This window comes from Sylvia atricapilla, chromosome Z, assembly GCF_009819655.1.
Source record: "Sylvia atricapilla isolate bSylAtr1 chromosome Z, bSylAtr1.pri, whole genome shotgun sequence".
NCBI lineage: Eukaryota > Metazoa > Chordata > Aves > Passeriformes > Sylviidae > Sylvia > Sylvia atricapilla.
This window is the reverse complement of record NC_089174.1, coordinates 86,267,327-86,294,253: the sequence shown is the minus strand read 5'-3', so window position 1 is coordinate 86,294,253 and position 26,927 is coordinate 86,267,327. Positions and strand designations below refer to the sequence as shown.

General features: G+C 43.9%; 1 protein-coding gene across 1 annotated transcript in view; it reads left to right on the top strand.

Moving 5' to 3' along the window:
- LOXHD1 (lipoxygenase homology PLAT domains 1) overlaps nt 1-26,927 on the top strand; it is a 153,472-nt gene that overhangs the window by 43,309 nt on the left and 83,236 nt on the right. The window contains exons 6-14 of the mRNA XM_066339598.1: nt 1,047-1,195; nt 4,132-4,255; nt 6,034-6,284; nt 8,075-8,210; nt 11,671-11,831; nt 12,146-12,232; nt 14,814-14,949; nt 17,210-17,364; nt 20,631-20,791. Coding sequence (XP_066195695.1) covers nt 1,047-1,195; nt 4,132-4,255; nt 6,034-6,284; nt 8,075-8,210; nt 11,671-11,831; nt 12,146-12,232; nt 14,814-14,949; nt 17,210-17,364; nt 20,631-20,791 — 1,360 coding nt within the window. The remainder of the gene's footprint in view (nt 1-1,046; nt 1,196-4,131; nt 4,256-6,033; nt 6,285-8,074; nt 8,211-11,670; nt 11,832-12,145; nt 12,233-14,813; nt 14,950-17,209; nt 17,365-20,630; nt 20,792-26,927) is intronic.

Sequence of the window (26,927 nt, the reverse complement as noted above, 5' to 3'; positions counted from 1 at the left end):
GCAAGTATTCTCTTGCTTCTACACTGTACCTATCCTGTCAAATTCAAGAAATAATGATATGATGTCTGCCAAGTGTCCTTGAACAGATTATTTTTATAATCTGATGGATAGGGCTCATCCTTGATTAATCCTCCAGAGTTTTACAGAGGGGGATTCATCTAATCTCACTGAAGACATCCCAAAGTGGAGGTCTGAACCTTAGCTGGGTGTCCAGGCACTCTGTCATATCCACCCAGAGAAATAACACCCCTAGAGAATGATTCATCCCCTCTAAGGTAAGAGGGATGAGTTGCCCAGTGACCTCTTTCTCTGCACTGGTGCCTTGGGTGGTTTTCCTCCCACTCACAGCATCACACACAGGCTGCAACCAGGGGCACAGCTTTAATACTTTTCATAAAGGCAAACCCCTGTGAGATCAGGAAAAATCCAACAGCCCTGGCTGGGTCCTAATTCAAAAATAAATCCTTCCTCTCAGATACAGCAAAGAATTCTGTGTCCTGAAATGTCAGAATCTGCAGCTTGTGACCAAAGCCTTTCTTGAACGTTTTGGAGATTTTCAAAGACAGTAAAAATAAAAGGGAAATGTGGTGATATGAAAAAAAAAAAAAAAAGTAAAAAAATTAAGAGCCATCTGGATATATATTTCTGAAAGCTCTGAGAGCTGTAAGTAACTGTGACATTAGAATGGAAATCCTGGTCTTTTGTGTGCTTGAGAAAAGGTACCTTTTTTAATTAGAGTATAAAGTCCTCTGCCTTTGCCTTAGATCCTGGGTGCAGAGAGCTGATATCTAGGGAATATTTGATTCAGTTAGTGGTGACATTCCTAAATATTCCTTTGCTTACAAACATGCATATACCAGTAACCCTTTCCTCCTTGAAGTTATTATTTATTACTTATTTATTTGTGTGTGTGGGGGGTTGGTTTTGGCTTTGTTTTTGGATTTGATTTCTGTTGTTGTTGGGAGGGGGGTTGGGGTTTGTTTGTTTGCTTGGGGTTTTTTGTTTTGTTTGTTTGCTTTATTTTCACTTTTTCTTTTCCCATTCAGGTGTGAGGAAACTGGACAATGACAAAGACAACTTTGAAAAAGGAGCAGAAGACAAGTTCACGCTCGATGCTCCAAATCTGGGAAAATTAAGAAAAATTAATATCGGGCATAATAACAAGGGTGGCTCTGCTGGCTGGTTTCTTGCAAAGGTTAGTTACCCCTGAGACATTCAACATAAGCATCTCATGGGCTCAAAATATCTCACCCTCTCAGTGGCCTGGCACCTAGAGACGTAAGGATAATTGCTGGTGATACAGGTTACTGAGAAGGACACAAATCATTTCATTCTCTTGACTTAACTCATTACCACGACCATAAAAATACCAGAATCCGAGAGTTATCTGTTGGATCTGTTCACAGTGAAAATTTGCAGGCACACAGCTTGCCCAAATTTAAGTGATTTATCATTGGCTCAGCAAAAGAGATATGCTTGCCACAAAGACCCTTATCTTCAACTTTCCTGCTCATTTTAATCTCCTGCTATGGGGTAGGAAGGTATTACAGCTTTTAGTGTAATTGCTGAAGGAATATTTTAAAAGGGGAAATCTGACTCTTCCCTCTGGTCTCATTTTATTTCCTCTGCTGATGTAATTTAACACAGCTGGCTTTAATCCATAGAAGACCCGACCCCATATTTGCAAATCCTCAATAGCAGGATATTTCAATGTAATACAAATGCAAATATTAGCACATGCTTCTCCACCACCACACAATGCAGGAAAAGTTACGATGCTGGCTGTCTGTGAAAAATGTGGAAATGAAAAACAGAATAGTTGTGCTCAATGTAATAAATAGGGGTGGCGCAAAATCCACAGAACCTCATTCTCACATCACAGGTGTAATGACACAATTTTTGATGAGGTTGGTGAGGTTGCTCGAGTCCCAAAACCTGGTGAAGTGACTGCTTGCAGCCAACATACCAAACCTATATTCTGCCACATGATTAAGTAAAATGCAACTTTGGCCTTGCAAATTCAGGTGCAAGGTTGGAGAACTGAGCTAAAATAGTTCAGTTGTTTTCTACTGGTTTTAGACCTTTCTCTGTAATTTGGTTCAATGCTTGGACATTTTAGTGTTGTCACTCCAGGATGAACCTGTTCTCATGTTCCTTGCATTTTCAGAGAGGCTTAAACTCAGAGATGGTTTTCCACTTCAAAATGTAAGAATAAGCCCACTGAAAGGAACCCAAAGAGGATCAGCTGGTAGAGCAGCATTGGAGTGTTGATATTTCTCCCAAACCTTGTCTATTTTAGTCTCTAGCACTCCAGCTCTCTCATGCTGACAATCCCAGCCCTGGCAGACACTGCTGTCTGTGTCTGTGGAGGTACAACAGGACTCAGGAGTGCTACAGGCAACAGCATGGTGTGGGATGAATGACAGGAAAGGAAGCTCTGTTTCCCAAAGAATGGTTTCATAAATTTATCTGAAAGGACAAATTTCAGATTTTCCCTCACTGTTGAGAAAAGTGTCAAGGGCTTTCTATCCATAACAGTGATTTTTTTTTTTCCCCTCTGAGACATAACCCACACAGAGGAGTAGATTTTGATTTCTTCTCTTCTGACCAAAATCTTTCAGTACTCTTCTCCGCTGGTTTAAAATACTATAGTAACTCTATGGCAGGATTCAGGAGTCCAGCAGAAGATATTGGTGAGAAACACTTCAGCAGGAGGTGTAAGATCTAGTCTAAATGTTAAAGGGGAATATTGTTCCCCAGCTTGTTTCAGCAAAGTATCACAGAATTCCAAAACAGTCTGGTTTGACGGGGACCTTAAAGACCCTGCAGTCTCACCCTCTGCCCTGGGCAGGGACACCTTCCACTATCCCACCTTGATCAAAGTCTCATCCAGCCTGGCCTGGGACACTGCCACGGATCCAGGAGCAGCCACAGCTGCTCTGGGCACCCTGTGCCAGGGCCTCCCCACCCTCACAGCCACCAATTCCTTCCCCAGATCCCAGCTGGCGCTGCCCTCTGGCCCTGGGAAGCCATTCCCTGTGTCCTGTCCCTGCAGGCCTTGTCCCCAGCCCCTCTGCAGCTCTCCTGGAGCCCCTTGAGGCCCTGGCAGGGGCTGGGAGCTCTCCCTGGAGCTTCTCTTGTGCAGCTGAAGAGCCCCAGGTGTCCCAGGCTGGCTCCAGAGCAGAGGGGCTCCAGCCCTGGCAGCATCTCCGTGGCCTCCTCTGGACTGGCTGCAGCAGCTCCACGTCCTTGTGCTGTTGGAGGCAGGGCTGGGGCAGCTCTGCAGGTGGGCTCTCACCTGGGCACAGGGGCACAGGGGCAGAATCCCCCCTGCCCCGCTGCCCACGCTGGGGATCAGCCCAGGGCACGGGGGGTTCAGCTCCAGCTCTCACCCACAGCACCCCCAGCTCCTTCTCCCAGGGCTGATCTGTCCATTCTCTGTCCATTCTCTGCCCAGCCTGTCTTTGGATTGTCCCAACCCAAACCTTGCACTTGGCCTTGTTAAACCTCATGATATTTGCACAGCTCCACCTCACCCTGCTCTGAGAGCCAAATCCTTCCAAATTAGAATCTGTTTCCTACCACGGGGTTTTAATGGCTGCCTTTGCAATGGTTCCACCCTGGAGAAGCTGACTGGGATCTGGTGAAATTACTGTGCCACACAAGCTCATCTGGTGGTCTGGATTTGAAATTCCTAGGCATTATTTTATAACAAGGCTCTAAAGCCGAGAGAGAGAGAGAGAACACAGGCTGTTCCCAAAGCAGAACAAAGAGCTGTCGTTCAGCTGACGGAGAAGACTAGCCAGCAAACAGGCTCTGGAGAGAAGGAAGACAGGCCAGCCAGCTGGTCTTGATAGCAGAGACATCTGGTCTCCTACACCGTAAGAGATGCAGAGTGGCTTCACTGGATAAAAAGGAAAAGAAAGGGAAAAAAGCTGGGTTTTCACTCACTGATTGTCTGAAATCCTATCAGTACTAATTAGGGAGTGGAGTGGGATCTGCTTGAGTATTTAATATGTTAAACACCAAGTAAGAGTGTGCACATTAAGCTTCTGCTCTTCTGCCACCCTGTTGTGTAAAACCTTTGCTTTCCCCGTGCTGTTTTTCAATGGGGTGTCTGTGTTCCCTCAGGTGATCATTGAGGACATTGGCAATAAATGTGTGTACCAATTCCCAGTGGGACGCTGGTTCGCCTTAGACGAAGATGATGGGAAAATACAGAGGGACATTCTTGTGGGGGGCACTGAAGCCACAGGTAAAATCAAGGGCTGAATCCGTGGTGGGAGATGGGAAATGAAGACTGTCAGCCATGTTTTCTTTAGGAGATTGAATGTCTTATGCTCAGGGAGACATGCAGTGAAGCATCTGCTGGTGGTAGGCTGTTTCATGTGGGGGTTCCTGAACTGCCAACACATTTCCCTCCTTTGTGTCTCACCTGTGCAGCTGTGCAGGACCTACATGCTGGCCTATCATCTGGTGCACCTGGACAAGGGGCTGATGGGGAGGAAATGAAAGATAGAGCTTGTACCTTCAGCAAACTGCTCACCCGCACTCAAAGTGTTTGTCATTTCCAAAAGCACAAAGTAGTGAACATTGTACTTCAGTTTCTTGTCTGGGGAGCTAAACATCCTTTTACAAAACAAGAAACACAGTGCTGAGCCCTAAAAATCAGTCTTTTTTTTATTAACCAACATGGTTAAAGCAAAGACAACCAAAGTTTATGTCTCTGTTAAAAGAAACCTGGATGTAAAGTCCATAAAAGAACTTTTCACAAGGCAGAAGATTATTTGGATAGTGTTCTGCCTGTATTTATTTAATAGCATGAAGGCAAACACTCTGATGATGCATGTAACAACAGTTCTTTACTTCCTTGTACAGTCTTCAACACCTGCAGTCCTCATATTCCCCCCTGCATGCCCATAAGGAAAGTGGTCTGGGTGCAGAGCCCTCACTGCAGGATGCTTATTAGGAAAAATTAAAAGAAGAAAACTGAAAGAAATGTAATTCAATCCCAAAAAGCTTCCTTTATCTTTTCACCATTCATGACTGTGTATTTCATCTTCCTGCTCTCTGGAGTTTTGTTGAAGATATATCAACAGCAAAGCATGCTTGAGTACAATTTTTAATGGAAATTTCAAAGGGAGGATTATTTATAAGAGAGTGAGTTCTAATGTTTTTGCTTCATCCCTATTGAAATTTCTGATTTAATCAAAAACTTGGCTTAGGTCTCAACTATTTTCTACATGCTGCTATAGTGTTTGGGTGTGTATTTGATGACATGAGACAGGTTTAAGATGTGCTTTTCTGTGAGGTAAGGCTTGTGCGAAGATGTGTTTTTATTCTTAGACCAACAGTTGGAGATAGAAAAAAAAACCCCAAGGACACTTTTATGTAAGTAGGTTTTTATGTAAATAGAGGGTTTTTTCAGAAATATTTTTCTTTCTTCCAGCTGGGCTGATCTCTCTCCCAAACGTTATTTTGCTGAGATCTGTGGATTCTCATGGTGAATGTAGAGGTCCTGACAGCTTCAGCAGCATTATAGGCTAAAAAACAAATAAACCCAAACTTTTCAGAGTTTTGTGATGTTGCAGATTTTGCCTCCACTGTTTAAAGCAGCACTCCTCCATCCTCTCAGCATTCTCTGACATGTTTAGTGATTGGTATTTCTCAAAATCAAATTACTTACTTGCCAATTCAATGTTTTTGCCTTTCTTCAACTAATTAGCGCCATAGAGTGAACAAAAAAGAGTTTGTTTTTTTTTTTTTCATTGGGCTACGGAACAGGGAGTTTGTCACCCCATGCCTGGGTGTTTCTCCTGGACAGTCTGAAGGTAGATTTATATTTCTCAGAATTATGTGTGGGAAAAAAAAAAAAAACACCCAAATCAAACATCGCACTGTGCGTAAGTCAGAAGCTAAAATAAAACAGTGGGAAATCAATAGAGTCTCCAAAACAAATCCAATCAAATCCATAACTTTCAGATTCTTTTCCTCCCTTCTTTTTTTCCTTAACCAAATTTCTGGTTCCTCCAGGCATTGTGTACAACGTGGCTGTGGTGACAGGAGACATCAGAGGAGCCGGCACCAACTCCAAGATCCACGTAATCCTCCACGGCTCCAAGGGCCTGAAGAACAGCGGGAAGATTTTCTTGGAAGGAGGTGAATTTGAGCGTGCCAGGACAGATCTCTTCAACGTGGAGATTGCTGCTCTTCTCAGCCCTCTCAGCAGGGTCACCATTGGGCATGATAACTGTGGTGTCAGCTCTGGCTGGTTCTGTGAGAAGGTGAGGCTCAAGTACCATAAACTCATGGAATGATCCAGGATGGGAGAGACCTCTGAGGTCGTGGATTCCTAACACTGCCAGGAGTTTTGTCTGTGGGGCAGCTGTCAGACCTGTTCCCCATCCACAGCCTGACCCCGACAACCCAGTGCTGTTTAAAAATAAATAAATCAATCTGCTTTTGTTTGGAAGGCAATATCCCCGGTTTAACGAGTCAATATTATACACCACGCACGGGAGCAGCTGATTGCCTCAAAGGCACGTTAGATGGATAAGTCAATCACCCGCTAATTGGGTTGATTGCCCCTCTGAAGTCACAAAGATAGAGATTATTGTTTGCTCAGCTCCAAAAGCACCTTCAGATGTTTGCCCAAGGGGCCGGACAGAAATGCAGCCTTGGATTGTGCTGAGCGTTTCAAAGTTATCATCTATGCTCAGACTTCCCCCAAGTTTCTAGATGCTACTCTGGAGGCCCAGAAATAATGATTAAAAAAAATTAAAAAAAAAAAAAAATCCAAAACCCAACAGAAAGTGGCTGACCACAGCTGCTACAGGGAGGCAGTGGAGAAATATCTGATGTTGTTACCCAACAGCTTATATTTCTTTGGGAAGAGTTCTGTGCAGCAGTGGAGGAAGATGTTGGAAAATTCTTTTAAGTTCAGCACATGGTGTGTGATCCCTATATCCGTGGGTAATGTTTGGTTTTGTACCATCCACTGCTTAGTACACATGCCAGAGATTAATGTGGCCTCGTGCTAACTCCCTGCATCTGTGACTAATAAGTTTTGTGCCAGCTAATGCTTCCTTCTTTGCTTCCACCAGTGATTAATATGTACTGGTAGATATCTTAGTTTTGAGAACAGAGATGGAGTGCCAGAGCAAAGAATGATAAAGAGAAGTGCATCACAGCCTGGACACACATTTGAGATACTCTCCAGGAAAGAAGATTCACCAGAAGATCCAGGATCATAAGAGGGAATTTTGAGGAATGGGATGCTCCCAAATGACCACCAAAAATCCCAAAAAGACCCCTACTCATATCCAAATAGCTTCATGGAAATAATAAGCATATATTCATGCATACAGGAAGTGTAATGAATATGTAATAGAAATGTGATAAATGTGTATTACTTTCATGTGTGGCCTGTTTGGTTGCTGCTCATGCTTTGAGGTGAAATTCCCATGCATCCAGCATTGTTAAGAGAGTAATTTTGTCATCTTTCCAACCCAGCAAATTGGTTGGACAGTTCATTTTCCAGAATTGGTGACAACTTTAGATCAAATACAAGGTCATCAGGAGGAAATGGGAAGGTGGAGAGGAAGGCAGATGCCTACCCTGAAGCTATGACGAAATTCAGGTTTTCTGGCAAGCAAAATCAGCTTAGGATGGATGTGTTTGAAGGCTTTTTGTACCCTGTGTGTTCTGCAGAGCCCTGCCATGCACTGATGTGGTGCAGGGCCTGTGATGCACACTGACACAATGCTGGCTGCTGCAGCACCCTGCCTGCTCCCATTCCCTTCCCTTCCTGGTGCTTCACCTCTTCTTGGTTGACCCATTGGGATGTACTGCTGCAAAATATGGGAATAACAGAACAGATGAGTCATAGCTGTGCTCCAAACTGGTATTGGTGCAACCAGTCTGGTCTGTGTTGGTCCAGAAAAGCTGATTTTGAGAGCAGGATCGGGATCTCCAGCTCTGTCTTTGCTCAGTTTGGTAAAGTTTTCAGTGCCCAGATCCTGGGGGCTGCCTGTAGCAGAGTACTCAAGCTCACTTTCCCAATCTCTTTTCCCAGGTGGTGGTTTACTGCCCATTCACTGGGATTGAACAAACCTTCCCATGTGGGAAGTGGCTGGATGAAGATGAAGGGGATGGTCTCATAGAGAGAGAACTCTACGAGATGGTGTCCCTGCGCCAGAAAAGGCTGAAAAGTAGGTACAAGAGTCCAGGAGCCTCCTGTGGCCACCACCCTTCCTCCCACACCCCCTGAGTGTCACCTGAGTGTGACATTGGTTATAGCCAGGGTCAAGAAGAGGTTCAAGTGGATTCAGCCATTGGGTGATGGAATGGTTTGGGGTTGGAAGGGACATTTAAAGGTTATCTAATGTCAATCCCCCTGCCATGGGCAGGGACACCTTCCACTGTCCCAGGCTGCTCCCAGCCCTGTCCAGCCTGGCCTGGGACACTGCCAGGGATCCAGGGGCAGCCACAGCTGCTCTGGGCACCCTGTGCCAGGGCCTCCCCACCCTCACAGCCACCAATTCCTTCCCCAGATCCCAGCTGGCGCTGCCCTCTGGCCCTGGGAAGCCATTCCCTGTGTCCTGTCCCTGCAGGCCTTGTCCCCAGCCCCTCTGCAGCTCTCCTGGAGCCCCTTGAGGCCCTGGCAGGGGCTGGGAGCTCTCCCTGGAGCTTCTCTTGTGCAGCTGAAGAGCCCCAGGTGTCCCAGGCTGGCTCAGAGCAGAGGGGCTCCAGCCCTGGCAGCATCTCCTCTGGACTGACTCCTGCAGTTTGACATCCTTCAGATTTTGGGGCATGAGTTTCAGCCTTGAAAATACCGCTTTAGGGGACTGTAAAATGAAACTCCTACAATATTTTGAAGAATTGTACTCATTTCCTTAAGGTCCACTGGGCTTAGGGCTGCCACAGACATCACCTTACCTTTGCAGACAAGCCAGGCTACACTGCTCATCACTGCAGAAGGAAAGCCTTTTTTTTTCCTAGGTGGAAACAAAAAATGCAATGAGGATACAAACCATGGTGAGGGAGAGGAGGGGGAATGGGAAATAAAACTCTTCCTGCTGACTTCACCTATTTTTTTCCTGACCTTGGAGAAATAACAAGGTTTATAATCTAGCCCTGCCCAGCTGCTAAAGGTGCCTCCCGAGGCAGAAGCGTGCTGGATGCTGAGCCTTTTCTCTAGAGGGAGGCAATGGCTCACGTTTGCTGGGAGGAGCTGCTCCATGCCCAGCCCTGTGGGCATCTTCATCCATCCCCACACGGGATCACACATCTGGTTCTGCACCCAGCCAAACACACATCCCTGCTGCCCTGCCCGTGTGTAAACAGGATATTTTAATTAGGATAATAGACACGGTTTAATCCGAGAGTGTTTCGGGTGGGCTCCTGCTTAAACAGCAGTTCATTTGAATAAGCTTTATCTAAATGTTAGTCAGTGTTGTATGGCCACACTGCGCCTCCTGACGCGGTCCATTTAGCTAAAGCATCTGCAACCTTTAACCCTCTATTATCAGGCCTGATTGTTATTGACAGGCTAATTCCCTCACCACTGCAGTGCAGGAGATAGACAGAGAGCATTAGCCTTGAGAAATCTGTGACCTTTAGCTGCCAGATTATGGAAGTGTAAGACTCGCAGTTAGAAAAGACCTATTATGTCATCTCGCCTATCTCCCCGTGCATGCAGGACTGTCCCTTTCTGTAGGGATGATCAAAGCTGGGTAGAACCTCACTTGGGGTATCCATGGTGAAATGTCTCCCAGCACCGCATCCAGAAGCTGCTCCCACAGCAGATTGCAGCTCCATATGTAGCTTGTATTTATTCTGTGGGTTTGTTGTTTTTTTTCTTTTTTTTTCATTCCCTCTTCTCCTTATCTTGAGTGTTATCCTGGAAACTGTTGTGCCAGATCTTGTCCTCCCTGGTTTTTGTGCCCTGGAGAATATTTCTCCTGGCTCTGATAATTCCCAAAGCACCTGCATACCTCAGTGTGAAAGGATGGGAACGTGGGGGATGCGCCCAGCAAGTCCTGAGAGGATGATGATGGGTGTTTGGGGAAATGCCTGGCCTTCTCCAGCAGCTGCAGCCCTAGCTCAGCTATCTCCCCCTGTGTGGTTTCTCCCTGACAGCCCTCTATCAGATTTAATCCTGGTACAAGGTCCCATTTCCCCCTCCGTGCTTGCTTCACTCCTCCTTTCCCTCAGCAAGAGGTCAGGGAGGCCAAACCAGATAGATGAGAGCAGCCTTTGGTGTCTGAATTGCACTTGCAGCTTTGCCCAGGAGAACAGGCTTCTCCATCACATGCCATCCACAGACTTTGTTTCATTTCTGCTCATTTAAATCTTGCTGATGTTTTTCAGAGAGGAGTGGTCATGAACATTTTGTATGCTACTAAAACAAGGGCAAAACTTTTTCTGAGAGATCCCTCTTCCCCTCTTTTCTTTTTTTTTTTCTTTCTTTTTTTTTTTTTCAGTAGCTCTTGTCTCTTTTTTATACAGTCAAACACTGAGTAGACCAGTAAAAATCTAATTTATATGCATGTCATCATATTTTTATGTTCCATTCTGGGCTCTGAAGGTCAAGCTGCACTGGTGTGGGCTCAGGCGTACTGAAAGGGTTAGCAATCCTCTCATTAAGATTTGTTAATAATTCAGCTGATGTCTGAGTGAGGAAAGAAGGCTGTTCCCCCTCCTTTAGGTGCTCGAGGCCTGCAGAAGCGACACACTTTATTGTCAATAAAGTATGCAGAATAGGGGCTCTTTAGAGGAAATAATGTTACACTTACATACAAACAATATTCTGGTATGAAAACTGATGTAAAGTTGCTGCAGGACTGGAGTTACAATTAAAACACTCGATGAAGAGTTCAGATAAAAATCTGGCAAGTTGGCCACAATCTTAGGGTATGTCATGTAGTATTAAAAAAAAAAAAGTGTTAGCTGAAGTCATGTCAAATTTAGGCATTTAAATAATTTAAATAATTCAAAACTTATTGGAAAATATCTTTATACTGCTCTGAGCATGTTTGTTCCACATGATGCAGCCTCACTAGGGATGGATACCTGAGTGGGCTTTGAGACAGCCTGTTCTGCAAGAAGCATATTTTGGGATGATTAGTCCAGTCTCATGAGGCTCATTATCTCAGGATGAGGTGGTAACATGCCTGTGTCCTATTCCTCCTCGTTCCAGACAGATCAAACAAATTTTTAGGAGCTACCTGGAGCTGCATTGCACTGTGTACAACCAACTGGAGATTCCTTCTCACTGACAAAATGGAAAAATTAATATTTCCCTGACTTCATGGTCTTTGAAGCTTGGGCTGTAGGTTCTTGACAAGTGTACTGAAAATACAGGGTTGGGTCACACACTGCATTACCCTGTTAGTAAAGTATAACAAGAGAATATTGTTCACCTGAAAAGAGGTTATTTATATTTTTCTCGTTTTCTTCTAATGAAATTGCAGAATTATATTTCCAACCTCATTCCCGCACATTATGCAGCAGCTGATTATGTTTGTGCAGAAAAGGATGAAAGGTCTTTATCTTCATTCATCCAACCCTCTCTACCTACCAGGGGAAATTATGATAATTATGTTTCTCACCAGGTTACCCTATATAAAATTACTTTTTAAACCAAGTATCTTTAACCTTTCTTTCCAGAAAACCCCTGGTCTCTGTGGATCTGGACAAGTGACATTAAAAATGCAGGAACAGATGCCACCATCTTCTTCCAGATTTATGGAGACAAAGGGAAGTCAGATGAGATGAAGCTAGACAACAATTCAGACAACTTTGAGACTGGACAGACTGACAAATTCATGGTATGAATCTTGTGAAAGTGGCAGATTTGGCTTGGTATTGTTTTCCAAGGCTTTAGCTTCAATCCCAGGCAGAAAACCATCAGGATGAGATTTTTATTCTGTTAGATCCTTCTAAAGTTGAGGTGAAATCACTCCATTTGGTGCAAATGGATTTACTTGCCCATGGATATGTCTTGTCTTCCCAAAACAGGGAACAGGCTGATACTTTTGACTTCTCTCTGATTTAGCTCCTAAAAGATGTTCAGAGGTGCCCTTTGTGTGTGTTCTTTTCTGACTTACAAAAATGGATATTGCGCTTTTTTACCCATTTACAGATAGAGCTTCCTGACCTCGGCACCTTTTATAAGCTTCGGATATGGCACGAGAAAAGAAATCCCTTTGCTGGCTGGCATCTGAATAAGGTGAGGGGACAGCAAGGGAAGGCAGGCCTGGAAAGCCAGGCTGGTGGCAGAGGTCTGCAGTGCCAGTCCTGGGTCACTCTGCTCCCAGCTGGCAGCTGAGCTTGAGGTGCAGTGCTCTGAGGCACCTGCCTTGTTAGAGGGAAAGATAAAATGGTCTAAAGTTGCACCACAGAAGGACTGGATTAGGGAAAATTCCTTCATGGAAAAGGTTGTCCAGCCCTGGAAGAGCTGCCCAGGGCAGTGGTGCTGTCCCCATCCCAGGAGTGTTTTAAAAACCATGTGGATGTGGCTCCTAGGGACATGGGTCAGTGGTGGCCTGGGCAGTGCTGGGGGAATGGTTGGACTTGATGATCCTGGAGGGCTTTTCCAACCCAAATGATTGTGTGATTTTGTGTGTGGGAGATGAGAGCCACGAGGAGAGGCAGCTCCCAAGGGCCCAGATGGATGGTGAAAATCCCACTCTCCCATCCTTCCATGTCAGACAACTGACATACTCATCTCACTGCCACCAGGGGTTCCTTCCTCACTCTCCAGAAAACTTCCTATTCTTAGACCCACTGCTGTATAGAAAGACAAACCCACTCGTTCTATGGCTTACTTACAATAGAGTATTTACAATTTATTAACAAAAAAACTGATTCCAGAAAACATTTCAGTGTAGCATCCCCTGCCCTGGCATGCTGACAGCTCTGTGATGTGGGGTGAACTCCTGCAGGCTGGAGGAGGTCATGGAGAGGAGAGGACTGTGCTGTGTTGGAGATGACAAGCTTGACCTGCTTGATCTTCACTCACTCATCCTGTGCTCCACCAGCATTGATTACTGTGCTGTCACCCCTCACCTGGATTGTCTGGACAGCAAGTCCACCTCTAAGCTTCACCCCTGCTCCTCCTGAACAGCTTGCATGGCTCTCTCTGCACTCAATATAACACAGGATTTGCTCTGCACTTGTAAATAAGTGTGTTGATAAATCACAGTTTTCCACTTGGAGCTTTTTCTTGGGCTCCTCTAACGTGTTTTGATGGATCCTGCTCTCCTGCACTGTCATGGAACTGTGAAACCATCCACTGCCAACACCCATATGGTGGGAGAAGGTGTCTGGCTGGGGTCTTTTATGACAAAGAAACTGCTAGTCAGACTTCGGGCTGCTGGAGTCACCTGTACTAGTTTGTTAACAGATGATGAGAAAGAATGTTTGTATCTTCTACAGCTGTGTATTTCCCTGTGGTATCTTATTTTCCTGCAGAAAAATTATGTTGAAGAAGGACAAGAGGTAACTTAGAGTGTGTCTAGGATTCCCTTTTGTCCCTATGGTCTAAGTGAACCTGGTTGAGATGTATAAAATTAATTGATGCTCTTCTGATTGGACCCATTTTTGGCCTTTTTCAACCTAAATGATTCTATGATTCTATGACTTTATGAAAATCATAAATCATATGCCCAGTCTGATGTTTTCTGGATGCATCAGGTTCATGGCACATGAACCCCATCACTTGTGCACCCATTGTAGCATCTAGAAAATGAGATGAAACTTGAATGATGCTTTGTTCCAGTCCTCCCACATTTCATGCCTGGTTTGCTTCATGTCTGGTCAGGCTTCCATTTTCTATCACGAGAACCTAGAACTGCCACACTGGTCAGGCCAAAAGTCCCTCGAGCCCAGCATCCTCTCTCTTGTGTCACATAAGATTATGGTTTTAAGAAGTGTAAGAAAAAAGGCAAGCATTTATGATACTTCCTCCTAACATTCTTTCAGGTTTTGAACATTTCCAGTTGGACACGTACTTTCCAAATTGATCAGATTCCCAAACAGAAAGCATTTAGCAGGTTTATTTTTCCAGTTTTTAGTTTGAAGTTTCCAGCCTCCCCTTGAACATTTAAAACTTTCAGCAACCTTAATAGCTTTTGGCAAGGACTTCACAGGCTGATTACGTCCTTCTTTTTTTTTTTTTTTTTTTTCTTAGAACTTTTTTTCAAAGGCATCATTTGATGCCCTGCATTTCTTGAGGCAGAAGAGGAAACAGGTGATCCCTCTCTGCCTTCTCCATTGTCACCTGTGATTTTACAGACCTTCATCATACCCTTGCTTTACACACTTCAACAGACAACTGCAGACTGCCACCTTATTTGCTTATTACTCCTTTGGGAGCTACTGCAGATCTTTTTTCAGGGTTCCTGCAAAATTTTGGGTGAATTTTTTTTCCTCAACTGATTCTCATCAAGAACCAGCAGCACAAACCGCATCCCCAATTTGTTCCTTGGGGGTTGTAGAGTGGCACATGGTGAGCCACTTGCAGAGCCACAGAATCCCTCAAAAGTTCCTCAATGCCATGGAGTGATTGGAAGGAGGAACAGATTGAAAGGAGGAATGAAAAGCCATCAGCTGTGATAGGCTTTGCTCCATGCATCACTGCAGTGCTCAGGCTGGACGGTCTCGTTATTAATGTGTTTTATTTCTCTGCTGCTACCTACTCTTGCCTCCCTGGCAAAAAAACCTGTCAGGATCTTGTTGCTGGGGTTTTTTTTGGTGGTTTTTTTTGCCTTCAAGCCTCTGAACTCACGCGGTGCTTTGGTTTAATGAAGGTAACTCTGCTGAAAACGCTGACAAAAGAAAAATACTCATTCAACTGCGGCCGCTGGCTAGATATAAATGAAGAGGACAATGAGATCGTGCGGGAGCTCCCCGCCGAGGGATCTCTGGTGACTGAAGTCATGCCAGGTGAGAGCCACGGGCTCTGTGCAGGGGTTTGCTTAACCTGAATAGAAGAGAAACCCTCTTTGTGTGAGAGATGCACAGGCAGACTGATGCAATTCAATTAACTTCTCTTTCTGGCACTTTCTCTCTGCAGTATTTTCTGTGTGCATCATTAGCTGCATGAAGCCTGAGAAATCCCAGCCTTTTATTAATTTTTTTTTTTTGAGCAGATTTCTCTGTGGTGAGAAATGGGAGAGATCTGGCCACAGCACAACTGTTTCCAGGGTGTGGGCTTTTTTTTTTAAACTTGTCATTTTTTTCCAGTCGCCCTTAAAATGTGAAATGCAAGGTTTGAGGAATATTCATGGAAAGCAAGCTTAGCTGAAATGCAATCTAAAATTTGACAATCATATTTTGGGCTTTAAAGTTTTATCTAGTTATATGCAAATTTATGCAGCTGTATTTATAAATATATAGTAAGTTGCACAGCACAGTGGTGTGTGCATATGCATCTTTCAGGATGTATGAGCAATCCAAACTATTTATTCTTTTAATTGAACTGGAGATTTAATTAAGGAAAGCCGCAGAACTTTGCCCTGGCTTCCTGGAGTGGCCACTTCTGCCTTGACCTTGTGTCACAAGAATTAAATCTACTTAGAGGGCTAATTTAGGAGAGCAGAACATCTCAAGGTAGCTGGTGGGATTTTTCATCTTTCCACCAAAGCATCCACACTCTGTAGACCTTGAGTTCCTTGTTTTCTGAAATTTCTGGATCTGACATTGGTGATCTGCATGCAGTGGAGCAGTTTCTCTGAAGAGGAAGAGTAATTGTAATTGCAGATGTTATTAAAATGTAAATAAACCTGGTTTTGAGATGTATTTTTAATCAGCTGTGGAGAGGGCAGCTTGAATCTTCACTCAGGCACTTTCCTGTGTGGAGAATTTGTGCTGAGCAGAGGTGAGATGCAGCACCTCCCTGTTGGCCTTGCAGGTGGATTTTGGAGGGAGGGTGGGAGTACTGCTTCTTGTCCCTTCCCCAAGCTGGAGAAAGGGGCATCTCTCTCAAAAGCTGGTCTTGTTGTGATATTTCCTCCTGGAAATACTTCACCCAAAGGGATGGGAGGGCAGAGAAGAGGGCGTGGTCAGGGGAGGAGGGTAGCAGATCAAAATCCATCCAGAAAAACTGTACAATGACCTTAAAGGTTAAAAGCAGGCAAGACAACCCAACCTCCTGCATAAAGTTTGGACTCTTGGAGGGATGACCTTGGAGGTCTTTTTCAACTTTTATGATGTAACAATTTTATGATTGTATGATTGGCCCTAAGGAGACGAGGCCAACTGGGCCTGTCTTGTCCCATAAATCCAACATGAAAAGCCCATTCTTCAGGTCTCTGAGCACTTGTCCTTTTCTAACTCTTCTGACCTGCCTGCCATGGCCCTGGATGCTGAAAACGTTGTTTTCCTCACACATGTTGCAAGGTTCCCCAGCCCCCAGGGCCATCTTGGAAAGGCAGAAGCAGAGGTAGCAGGACAGGGGCACTCCATTTCATGAGGTTGCTCTTGAGAGGGCCAGGATTTTTATGTCCTTGTTTGGAGGACTTCTATGGGTTCACAGTTTACCACTTGGAGCTTTTCCTTGGGCTCCTCTAACAGGTTTTGACAGATCCTGCTCTCCTGCATTGTCATGGAGCTGGGAAATCATCTCCAGGGGTAGGAGGGCATCAATCATGCTGTTATCACTTGGTGAGAGAAGGTGTCTGGCTGGGGTCTTTTATGACAAAGAAATTGCTGGTCAGACTTTGGGCTGCTGGAGTCACCCGTACTAGTTTGTTCACAGATGATGAGAAAGAATGCTTGTATCTTCCACAGCTGTGTATTTCCCTGTGGTGTCTTATTTTCCTGCAGAAAAATTATGTTGAGGAAGGACAAGAGGTAACTTAGAGTGTTTCTAGGACTCCCTTTTGTCCCTACGGTCTAAGTGAACCTGGTTAAGATGTATTAAATGAATTGATGCTGTTACAGTTGGACTCATTTTAGTCTTCTTTCAACCTAAATGATTCTATGACTTTATGAAAATCAGTCTGTCCATATATTCTCTCAATGCTTCAGGTCTTCCTTTTTAATTCCATCTTTTCCCCCTTTCCCTAGCAGTGACACGGAAGCATGCAAGTAAACACATCGGCAGCAGTACACAGCTGGGAGCACAAACACCTAAAAAAACTAAAATTAAACGGTGACATACGGTGTTTCTGGGGTGGTTCCTCCAATTTCTGTGTCTCCCCAGTGATCAAGTACCGGGTGACAGTGTGCACGGGCACGGTGAGTGGCAGTGGCACAGACGCCAACGTCTTCGTCTGCCTCATCGGTGACCAGGGCGACACGGGCGAGCGTGTCCTCTACAACTGCATCAACACCGTCAACAAATTCGAAAAAGGCAACGTAAGTTGGCCCAGCAGCGCCCCAGAGAAAGGTTTTTAAGGCGTGAGATGACTTTATAATTTTTTATTTTGTTTTTTTCAATGTGTGTTTGTAAACTCAGATGATTTCCTCGCTGGCTAGGGAAGCGGGGAGAAATAAATCTCATCGGCAGCTGAAGGGAGGGTTGGGTTGGGGACAGTGTGCCCTTGCTTGATGTTTGCTCATGAAAGGGCCTCTTGGTTTGCTCTCCCCAGCTAAGTTCTGACTGCTGAAATTGCATCTTCAGATTGGGGAAGGCTTCCAGGAAATCTTCCAAGAATAAAAGAGAGCTTTTTCCCTTCCATCTAATATAGCAAAAATTTGGCTCCCTGGGGCAAAGGAAGAAAAAGCATCTTATTTAATGTGAAAGTCAGAACCCAAAGCCTAACATGTTTCCTTTATAATTCCTCTAGTCTCCCTCAACCATGCTGCACTCAATTTTATGTCTTATTTTCAAGATGGTTTTCAATATATTTTTGTCTGTCCATGTCCGGAATGCAGGGGGGGGAGTGGAAATGGACTGAAATGAAGACAGAGCTTATTCCCTGGAAAGCTGGAGATAATTAAGTCAAATAGTAGTTAAAGCCCTTGCAGCATTGGCAGTATCAGCAAGCAAATAGTTTGCTGATCTGATCTATAGGGTCAAGCTACTTAATATGTATCCAATTTTGGATCTCTAGGGTCCAACTTAGACTGGTAAATTGTAATCAATATCTCCAGAAGGAGATTTTGAGAATCTGATCACAGAACTCTGCAGATTTCTCATCTCTTGTGTCATTATTTGATTGAAGGTTCAGAGTGGAAAGAAAATGAAGATAAAAGGAGGTCACGTTTTCAAAATAGACCACTGAATTTAGGCTTTTGAAATATGCATTAGCACTTCGAATTTTCCTTTGAATGTCCAGAATTTCCAATTCTTCACTGAAATCACTGGGCTCTTCTAGACTTTAAAAGAACTTTCATCAAGTATTTCTTGTGCTTCTAAGATCTGTCTGTGGAAACATGGCAATTATATAGTGTGAGAGTCCATTCTGCTTCTAAATAATATATTGGTTTCTATAAATGGACTTTGCGAACATGTTCTTTTTTTGCCTATGCATTAACATTATAGATATTTTAGTTTTAAAAGGTAGATCCAAGCTGTAAAGGATGGCATTTTGTCATTAGATGAAGCCTGTGTTTGTCAAAATGATGGCAAAATGAGTCATGTCTCAGTGCTGAAGACTGTTTCAGTGCAGTTCCAAAGAAAGATGTTTGGTATGCAGAGAATGCAAACATTTTAAACACAGATCATGGCTATTTTATGGGATGCTCCATCCTTGTACTAGTCCAGGTTGGATGAGACTTGGATCCACTTGGTCTGGTGGAAGGTGTCCCTGCCCATGTTTGGTCCCTTTAAGGTCCCTTCCAACCTGAAACATTCCAGGGTTTTCTGATGATTCTATAATATCTATTAAAAAAAATAAGCTGTAGGTTAACTTACATGGAGGAGGATAAAAAGGGAAAAATAATTTTGGGAATCAAATTACATGATTAATGGCATGCAGATGACATAAACCAAACTGGAGCCTGTTAGTGAAAAACTGCTCTCATGGCACAAGGAGCTGAAAGCTGGTGAATGAATGGGAAGATGTTTAAGAATTGATCCTGACAAACTTAGAGCTCATATATTCAAGAGGCTGAATGAGTATATCTACACTGATTAACTCAGATACCCTGTTAAAAAGAAATGTTGCTAAGTCAGTACCGTCTCTAATCTACAGGCACTTAAACCAATACTACCTTGATTACCAATTTAACTTAAAAAGTTTGCCTGCAGATGCAAACTAACAGCCTGTGTAGAAAGTAAGATTTAAAGATGCCTCTAAATTAGGTGTATGGTCTGTTGTGGTTTCAGTTAGTTACTTACTCATTAATTTATATCAGCCATTAATAAGTAAGGTAAGCATCAGGCCTAATGAATTAAATTACATTGACTTGGACTGAGTCAGTGAGGTTTTGATGCCTTAAATCCCCAATTCAGCAGTTTTGAGTGTGTAAGTAGCATTGACAAATGTAAGCCCATCATTAACACTTTAAGCTGTGGCTAAATGCTTAGCTGCCTTCATCCTGAAGGTCAGTTTGGAGTCCTGAATGATGACAAAACTATTATAATTTTAACAAATTTCAGAATTATTCAGTATTTTAATAAATTCCAGTATTATTATTCAGTAAATACTGCTTTGCTGCCATGCTTCCTGAGAGCTAGCTGGATGTATGCTACCACCATGAGTGCCTTCGGGAGAAGAAGAACAACCAAAAGAGAGTTGTTATCTTTTTCTTACCTAAGCAAGGCATCTCAGCCAGATGGCAACCACAGCAGTCATGTCTCCTTGCTGGGCTGTACACTGCAGATTTTTTGTGTGTTTACACACAGTATTTACCACGCATGTGCCATGGGTGTGCATCTGTACATGGGCCACAGATACTTCTGCCTGGAGGAGTAACTCCCTCTCTTAATGCATTTCTCTTCCCTCATCATCAGGGGCAGTTGGTGCCAGTCAGCTCTTGTGTAACAGAGTTTTGCCCTTGAGGCACCACCCCTTGGGCTCATCTGTAGGTTGGTTATTTGAGCCTATTCCTAGGGGGGGAAAAAAATGAACACAGACATCAAATCCATGTGTCTTGTGGGGTATTGAGGGTATTTATCTACTGGGTTTGGTTCACACTGCCTTCCAAACACAACTCATGGAGCAGCTGGAAATACCCCTGTGCAGCCCTGTCCATCGTGGCAAACCAGGAAATGGGGTTTAATTGTGCTGGGTAGTCAATGCTGTCTGAATTTAACAGTGTGACAACTTAGAATTGTACCTCCAAACACCTCCGTAGATTTGGTCTGAAGTGATCTGCTTCTGGCTTCTCAGAAAGCTTATATCTGAGCAGGGGTTTGAACTGGGATTTCCTGCCTCTCTGTATGAATTTCTTAATAATCAAATTACTTCTCTTTTTTACAGTTGTGGAGGGTGTGCAATGATATGGCAGATTTAAAATGCTGGTGGATCAGATATTTACAAATCTAACCTTACACATCCAGCAGAAATATTCAGGCTTTTTTATTCTTTGGTAAATTGGTACTTTCTCTTTCATCTTGTGAAGAATTATCTTGCAACGTGCTGATGATGTTGGTTTGATTGCAATAATAAATTTGAGTTGTTTGTTTGCTTTTAAGGAGAAATATTGCCTTACCTTTTTTATTCTCCTCCTCAAAGGCTGATGAATTCTTCATCGAAGCAGTAACGCTGAAGCAGGTGAGGAGGGTGAGGATAGGGCATGATGGCAAAGGAGGAAGCAGTGGCTGGTACCTTGCCAAAGTGATAGTGAGGGAAGAAGGACAGCCAGAAAGTGAGGCTGTGGAATTCCCCTGCTACAGGTACTGGAAAACAATGCTTGCAAATTAAGCCTTTGTCTCTGCATTTGCCAGACTTTGAAAAGCCTTGTTGTTGGTCCATGACTGGATTTTTCTGAGCACAGCTTAATCCTTTTTATTTATTCATTTGTTCATTTATTTTTTGCTAAGCCTGAAAGCAAAGAGTGTGTTTTGGGAGGTTTAAGATAGAGCTAACTCCCCTTACCAAACGACCAGCAATCTGGATTGTGAACTTCTCACAGCAATTAACTCAATAATGCAGAGAGCTTCCAAAAATACAAAATGCAACCTTCCAGTACCACACCCTGTGTCACTGCAATTGCCTGCTGCAGAAACACACTCTGCAACCTGCTGGTGTCACTGCATGTAACGAGGCGCTGGTCCCTCACATGCACATCCCATCTTTCTGGGAGCAATGGGATGGTATTTTTGTGTTGGGAGCATGCAAAATTTTTATGCTGCCATCTCGAGAGCTCCTTGCATGAGGGGAAATGCATATCATGCAGACAGAGGCAGTGGTAGGGTAGAGGGCTGTGGCTTACCCCTGTGGGTGGGTTATAAGCGTAGTCTTCTCCTGCCTAGACAATCAAATGGCCAAAAAAAATGTGCTGCACTGAAGCTGCCTGTGAGGAACAAGATGCATGATCTGTCCTGGCAGTAGCTGGGGCCTGCCTCAACACTGCAGCACAAACTAGAGAGAACTGGATGAAAACATTAAAGATTAACTCCAGTGCAGTCCCACTCCCCCTCTGAGGATGTCCACCCTGTAGGATGGATGTCCAGTAAGCTCCATTTAACAACACCAAGTACCTGTTCTAAAAATTCGCCTCCCAGGGACTAGTGGGATTGTAAAACTCAAACACAATTACTTTAAAATTGAAGATAAAGTTAAAGCCTCTAAGATGGTTACTTGTCCCTTGAAAGAACTTCACTATAACGAGGAGAGCCAAATACAAAACAGGAGCACTCCTTAGCCTCTTAGCATTGCCAAAGCCCGGTCACATCAGAGACCAAATTCACCGGGGAGACAGCACAGAGCAGCAGATACAATGTCATCTTGGCTGTGAAAAGCAAGCCAGCCTCTCCCTTCTCAAAGAACAAACAGCCACATAGTCACTGCTGCCTTTTGATCCGCATTTCACAGCCATATGTTTTACTGAGTCAAGCAAGCAAGCTAGACAAGGTTTTTCCTTGGTCATGAAGTGTCCATGTGAAGGGCTGTACTCCTCAGAGATATATTTGTGTCTAAATGCACACAGCAGCTGGCTCATTTTAGAGATTTCCCTTTTGAGTTGTCTCCTTATACGACTGCTAAACTGGGTGTCTTCCATCAGCTTGGAGCGACCCCTCTCCCCTCCAGTTTGCACCAGTGGATCAGGAACACCACTGGGCATTCCCCTCAGGCCAGGGATGGGAAAAGGACAGAGAAAAAACCCCAAGACCTTACTCCCAAAATATTAATGGTGTACCTCAGGTCACCAGCGATGGAATTCCACTCTTCTTATCTTTCTAAACGTCTCTTTCCCCCAAGTGATACCAGCGTTGCTCTTGTGGCTTTATTTGCTGTCCTTGTGCCAGCATTATCTCTTTCCCCTCAGATTGGGAAGGTGACATGACTGATCGCCACCAAGCACAGGGACAGCTGATCCCTCTCATTCCCTTTGGTGCCCGTGTCTCCTGGGAGGCTGAGGCACCATCGCAGTGTACGGGTGTCGTCATGGAGTCTGCAGAGATCTGAGGGAGAAGGTGCTCACCCACTGCATCCTCCAGGGGAGGGACAGACAATTCCCTGGCCTGCAGCGTTTGGAGGTTCCTCTCCACTCCTGCAGGCCAAGGACAGCTTGTGCTCCTCACTGCTTTGGCGGGAGCTCAGGGAGTCGAAAAAAGATGTGCCCAAGAGGAGGCGATGCAAGTGAGGTTGGTTAGAGGCTCCATCCAAAGGGTACACTGTGGGTTTGTTATCTTCTTTTCTGTTGTTAGAGCTGGGATTAAATGCTTGAGAGATGCAGTTTGTGTTCAGACTCAGATGTTTATTAATTCTTATTTATGTTACAGTCTAACAAGCTGTGAGTTCTAGCTAGCAAGGTGAAAAATGGCTGTCTCTAACACTTTCCAAGATCTTTTAAACACAAACTGTTCGATTATGACATGACACCTATTTTATTTTTACTTTTAACCCAATAAGCAGCCATGCATGGCCTGCAGTGCAGACTCTTCTAATTACAAAATACCACCCAGACCCATGAAGAAGAAGATGAAAGAAGAAGGACTTAGCCTACACCTAAATTCTCCACCTTGCTTTATATATATTACAATATACTGAAGCCTTAAACTCTTAAGTTTTCCATCATGTGATATTACACACTTCTATTCAAACTACACAGCTATAATCCCACTGCTATCATTCAATTTAGGGAGCCTTTTCCATGGCCTCAGTAATCAAATGTAGTGTTTTCTTGAGGGTCAGTGCCTGTTAGCACAGAAAGCCCAAAATTCTCAGTGTCCAGGGTTCCAACAGTACACCAGGGAAGATTCTCTTTCTGCTTGGCCAGTAGACATGTTTTTCTCACTGCCTTTATCTCCAAGAGTTAACTTCCACTCTTCTATACAGCACAATTGAATGGTCTGGAGAAAACACCTTTTGCTGCTGAGTTCATGCTCCAAAAGCTACTCCACTGACCTTGTGACACTCAGCTGCTGCTGTGAGACAGCTAGGGAACAAAATGCCTTCCAGCAGAAACACATCTCACCTGTGCAGAAAGCTCCTCAGGCTCCTTACCTCTGTGCAAACCAGGCTGCAACACACATGGGGAGCAGATATTCTGTCAAAAAAGCTGCCTAACTGATGTCTTTAACATAGCATTATTGATCTTCATTACACAGAACTTGCTGAAGTCTCTCTGCTCTTGTTACTTACATATTTATATACACAACTGTGTTTTGCCTTTTAATTTGAAATCTTCTCTGCGACTCCGTAGGATCATCTATCACTTAGTAATCACAAGAGCTCTGTAAGAAGAAGTGTCTTTGTTGTACAAGGGAGCCAGCAGAGATAAAGAGAAGCTAAGTGGATTAATTGTGAGTTTATGTCAGATTCAGGAAGAGCAATGAGAAATAACAACTCCCAGGCCCGTGCTTTCAACTCTTTAAACAGTTGGCTTAGAGTCAGTGATTTTTAAAGAGGTCATTTGATCCGTGCTTGCAAGAAGTAAATGCAAGTTACTTCCCTGAGCATTATTTGCAGAATTACTAGTACATCACTTGGAAGCAGCACTATTCCTCCCTTACGACCACATGGCATTATAATATCCATGCTTTTAGGAACTGAATGGTGAATCATTCAGTGGCATCACTGAACAGTTTATACCTTGTAATACCTCAGGTGGTTTCGGTCTAGTGATGATGGATACTGCTGCAAAGCTCAAAATTAAGGGAGTTCAATTTCTGCCCCAGAAATGGAGCCAAACTTCTTTGAAGATTGGAACTGAGTTCTTCTGGTGTCATTTTCTCATCAAAGCTCTCTGGAAATCCAGGAATGGTCTAGCTGACATGCTCTAAAACAGCCTATTTTTTATAATATTTATATCCCAGACAGAAATGAATTTTCAATCAGACAAAGTCGTGAGTTCGTGATAGGATAGAATTTTGCGTGCTATAAATCATTACAACTCCACTGAAATCTTCAGTGATATGTCATTAAATTCTTTTTCTAAGCATATGGCCCCCATCATCCTAATTTTTCTCCAGCACAAGCATAAGGGAACATTATTAATTTTCTGAAGAACAACAGACCATGAATGGGATGATGCACTAGGAGACTCCTGCGAAAGAACATTTATTCAATCAAATGCCAAAAAATGATCATCATACAAAGGAGCCAAAGAAACCTCTTTTTCTTGCCTAAAAATAAACTGAAATGTCTATCTCTTTTTACACATTTTTGTATATAGGTTATATTTAAAGGCACGCACAAATACATATGTGCCTCTGAATCTAATGGATGTGCCAATCATTCTAATTGCACTCAGGCTGGGCTTCAAATGTTATATATGATGTCATATTGTATTTTTTTTTCAGTGGTCGCCTGATTCTCTGATCCTCTAGAAATTCTGAAGTGGCTTTCATGTCTTATTTCTGTCCTCTTTGAGTTATATTGGTCATAAAGCATCTCCTTAAAAGCAAGAATGTGACACAGGACATGGCTACACCCTTGCAAAATCCACAGTGGCATGTGAATTACATTCACTGAAATAATGTAGAGGCTCTGATAAAATAAAAGATTTTGACATGTCTTTTGTACTAGGGATATGATGGCACTGCACTGAAATATTCTACTTTCTGCAGCCAGATGTGTCAATCCATTTGTATCTGGGGTAAGACTATAAACCCCTGGTTTCAATCTGCTGCTCAGTGATACGCTGTTGGAATTACACTGAAGTGAAATTAGGATATTGATGCATATGTAATGAAAGGAAGGGATGCAGTGGCATTGCTCATCCAAATATTTCCTCTGTCACTAATCTTCTCGAGAAAATTGTGCTTCTGCCACTCCTGGCTGTTCTCTTGGCTGAAACAGCACAAGGAGCTTTAAAGTCACTTCTGCTGATAAATTTCCCTCTTCCTCCTCCAGCCCAAGATACACTCCTTCCCTTACCATCACTATCTACCAACACTGGTAGAGGGAATTTCTTTATCTCAGGGAGTGCCCCGCTTTTCTGAGTCCCTTTTCTCCTCTGTCCTCACTGCTAAAGCAGATAGCATTTGCTGTGCTGCACACAGAGATCTGTTTCTTGTGGGATGTATTTTTATCCTGCCACCTCGGCACAGGAGAGATTCACTCAGATTTATCCCAGAGACCCTTAAAACATCAGCAATGGTGAAGGTGACAGAAAACAGCAGCATGTCCACTGGCAACAGAAACAGCAGCTTGCAGGGCACAAAAAACAGAAGAAGGAGAGTAGGGGTGTGTCTACGTTGTGACATTCTGCCTTCCTGAAGGCCAGGCTGGGGTGGTGGAATTCAGGTTTGAATTTCGTGGGTCCTCCCAGTTAACATCCATGTGTGCAGAAGCATCTTGACTTTTGGGATGATGTGATCCCCTAGCCATTGGATGCCTGTCCAAGGATGTGATTCCTGAGCCAGCATCAAGAACTACGTAACATAAAGGCATTGAGGACCAGTTTTAAAAGGTAAAATAACCCCATCCCACCCCAGCCCCAAAATAATCAATAATGGCTTCCTTTCTTAAGACAATGTGATTCCAATCTACCCTTGCTCAATACTTGTCAGCAGTTTTGTGGTCTTCCCCACAGATTTTTGTGCTCCTCTATCCCATTATACCTCTTGGCCTCCTCTGAGGCACAACCCCACATCAGATGCCCTCAGGTGGTGCTCGTGTGACCATCATATATTATGTGTTCTTCATCTTCATGCTGACCACCTGAGCTTTTAGCCCTGTCCAAGCCCACCTGCACAAGGCCACCTGCTTTAGTGAGAGAAAGGGAAGAATTTGGGTGGAGTGCATACCCAACAACCTCCCAGAGATTAGAGGAAAGCTGAGGCTGGAGATGTGTGTCTGTGTGGTGGGATTCCTGTGCACCCCTTTTGCATGAGAACACTGCTGCTTCCAGGACTGGCTGTCTCTAGCTTATGTTTGGATTTCCCTCCTGGTGATGGGGTTTTGTTGGGGTTTCTTTTGGCAGGGGGGAGGGAGGGAGTTTGGGTTGGGGTTTTTTTGTTTTTTTTTTTTGGTCGGTTGTTTTTTTGCATGTTATCTTTGTGCTTATTGTTTTCCTCTGGGTGGAAGGAGAGGGGAGAAGATTGAAAATGTATTATTCCTTCAGATGCATGAAGTGAGGATGTACTATCCTGGGTCTTCCAAAATATCTGGTCCAACTGGTGATGACTTTGAGCTGTGCTGGTTCTGCCAGTGAGGTGCCTTGGGTTTGATCCAGCTCTCAGCAGCTCTCTTTGTTCATGTCCCCAAATCCTGGTTCTAAGGGTCGTTTTCTGGTTTCCATTCGTGCTGACTCACTGTCAAAGTCAGAGATGGAAACTTTGATGGGAAGTGAGCTCCCCTCCTTTCTGGCACACAGGTCAGCCAAGGACAATGTGTGTGTCACAGTGACACTGTGGGAAG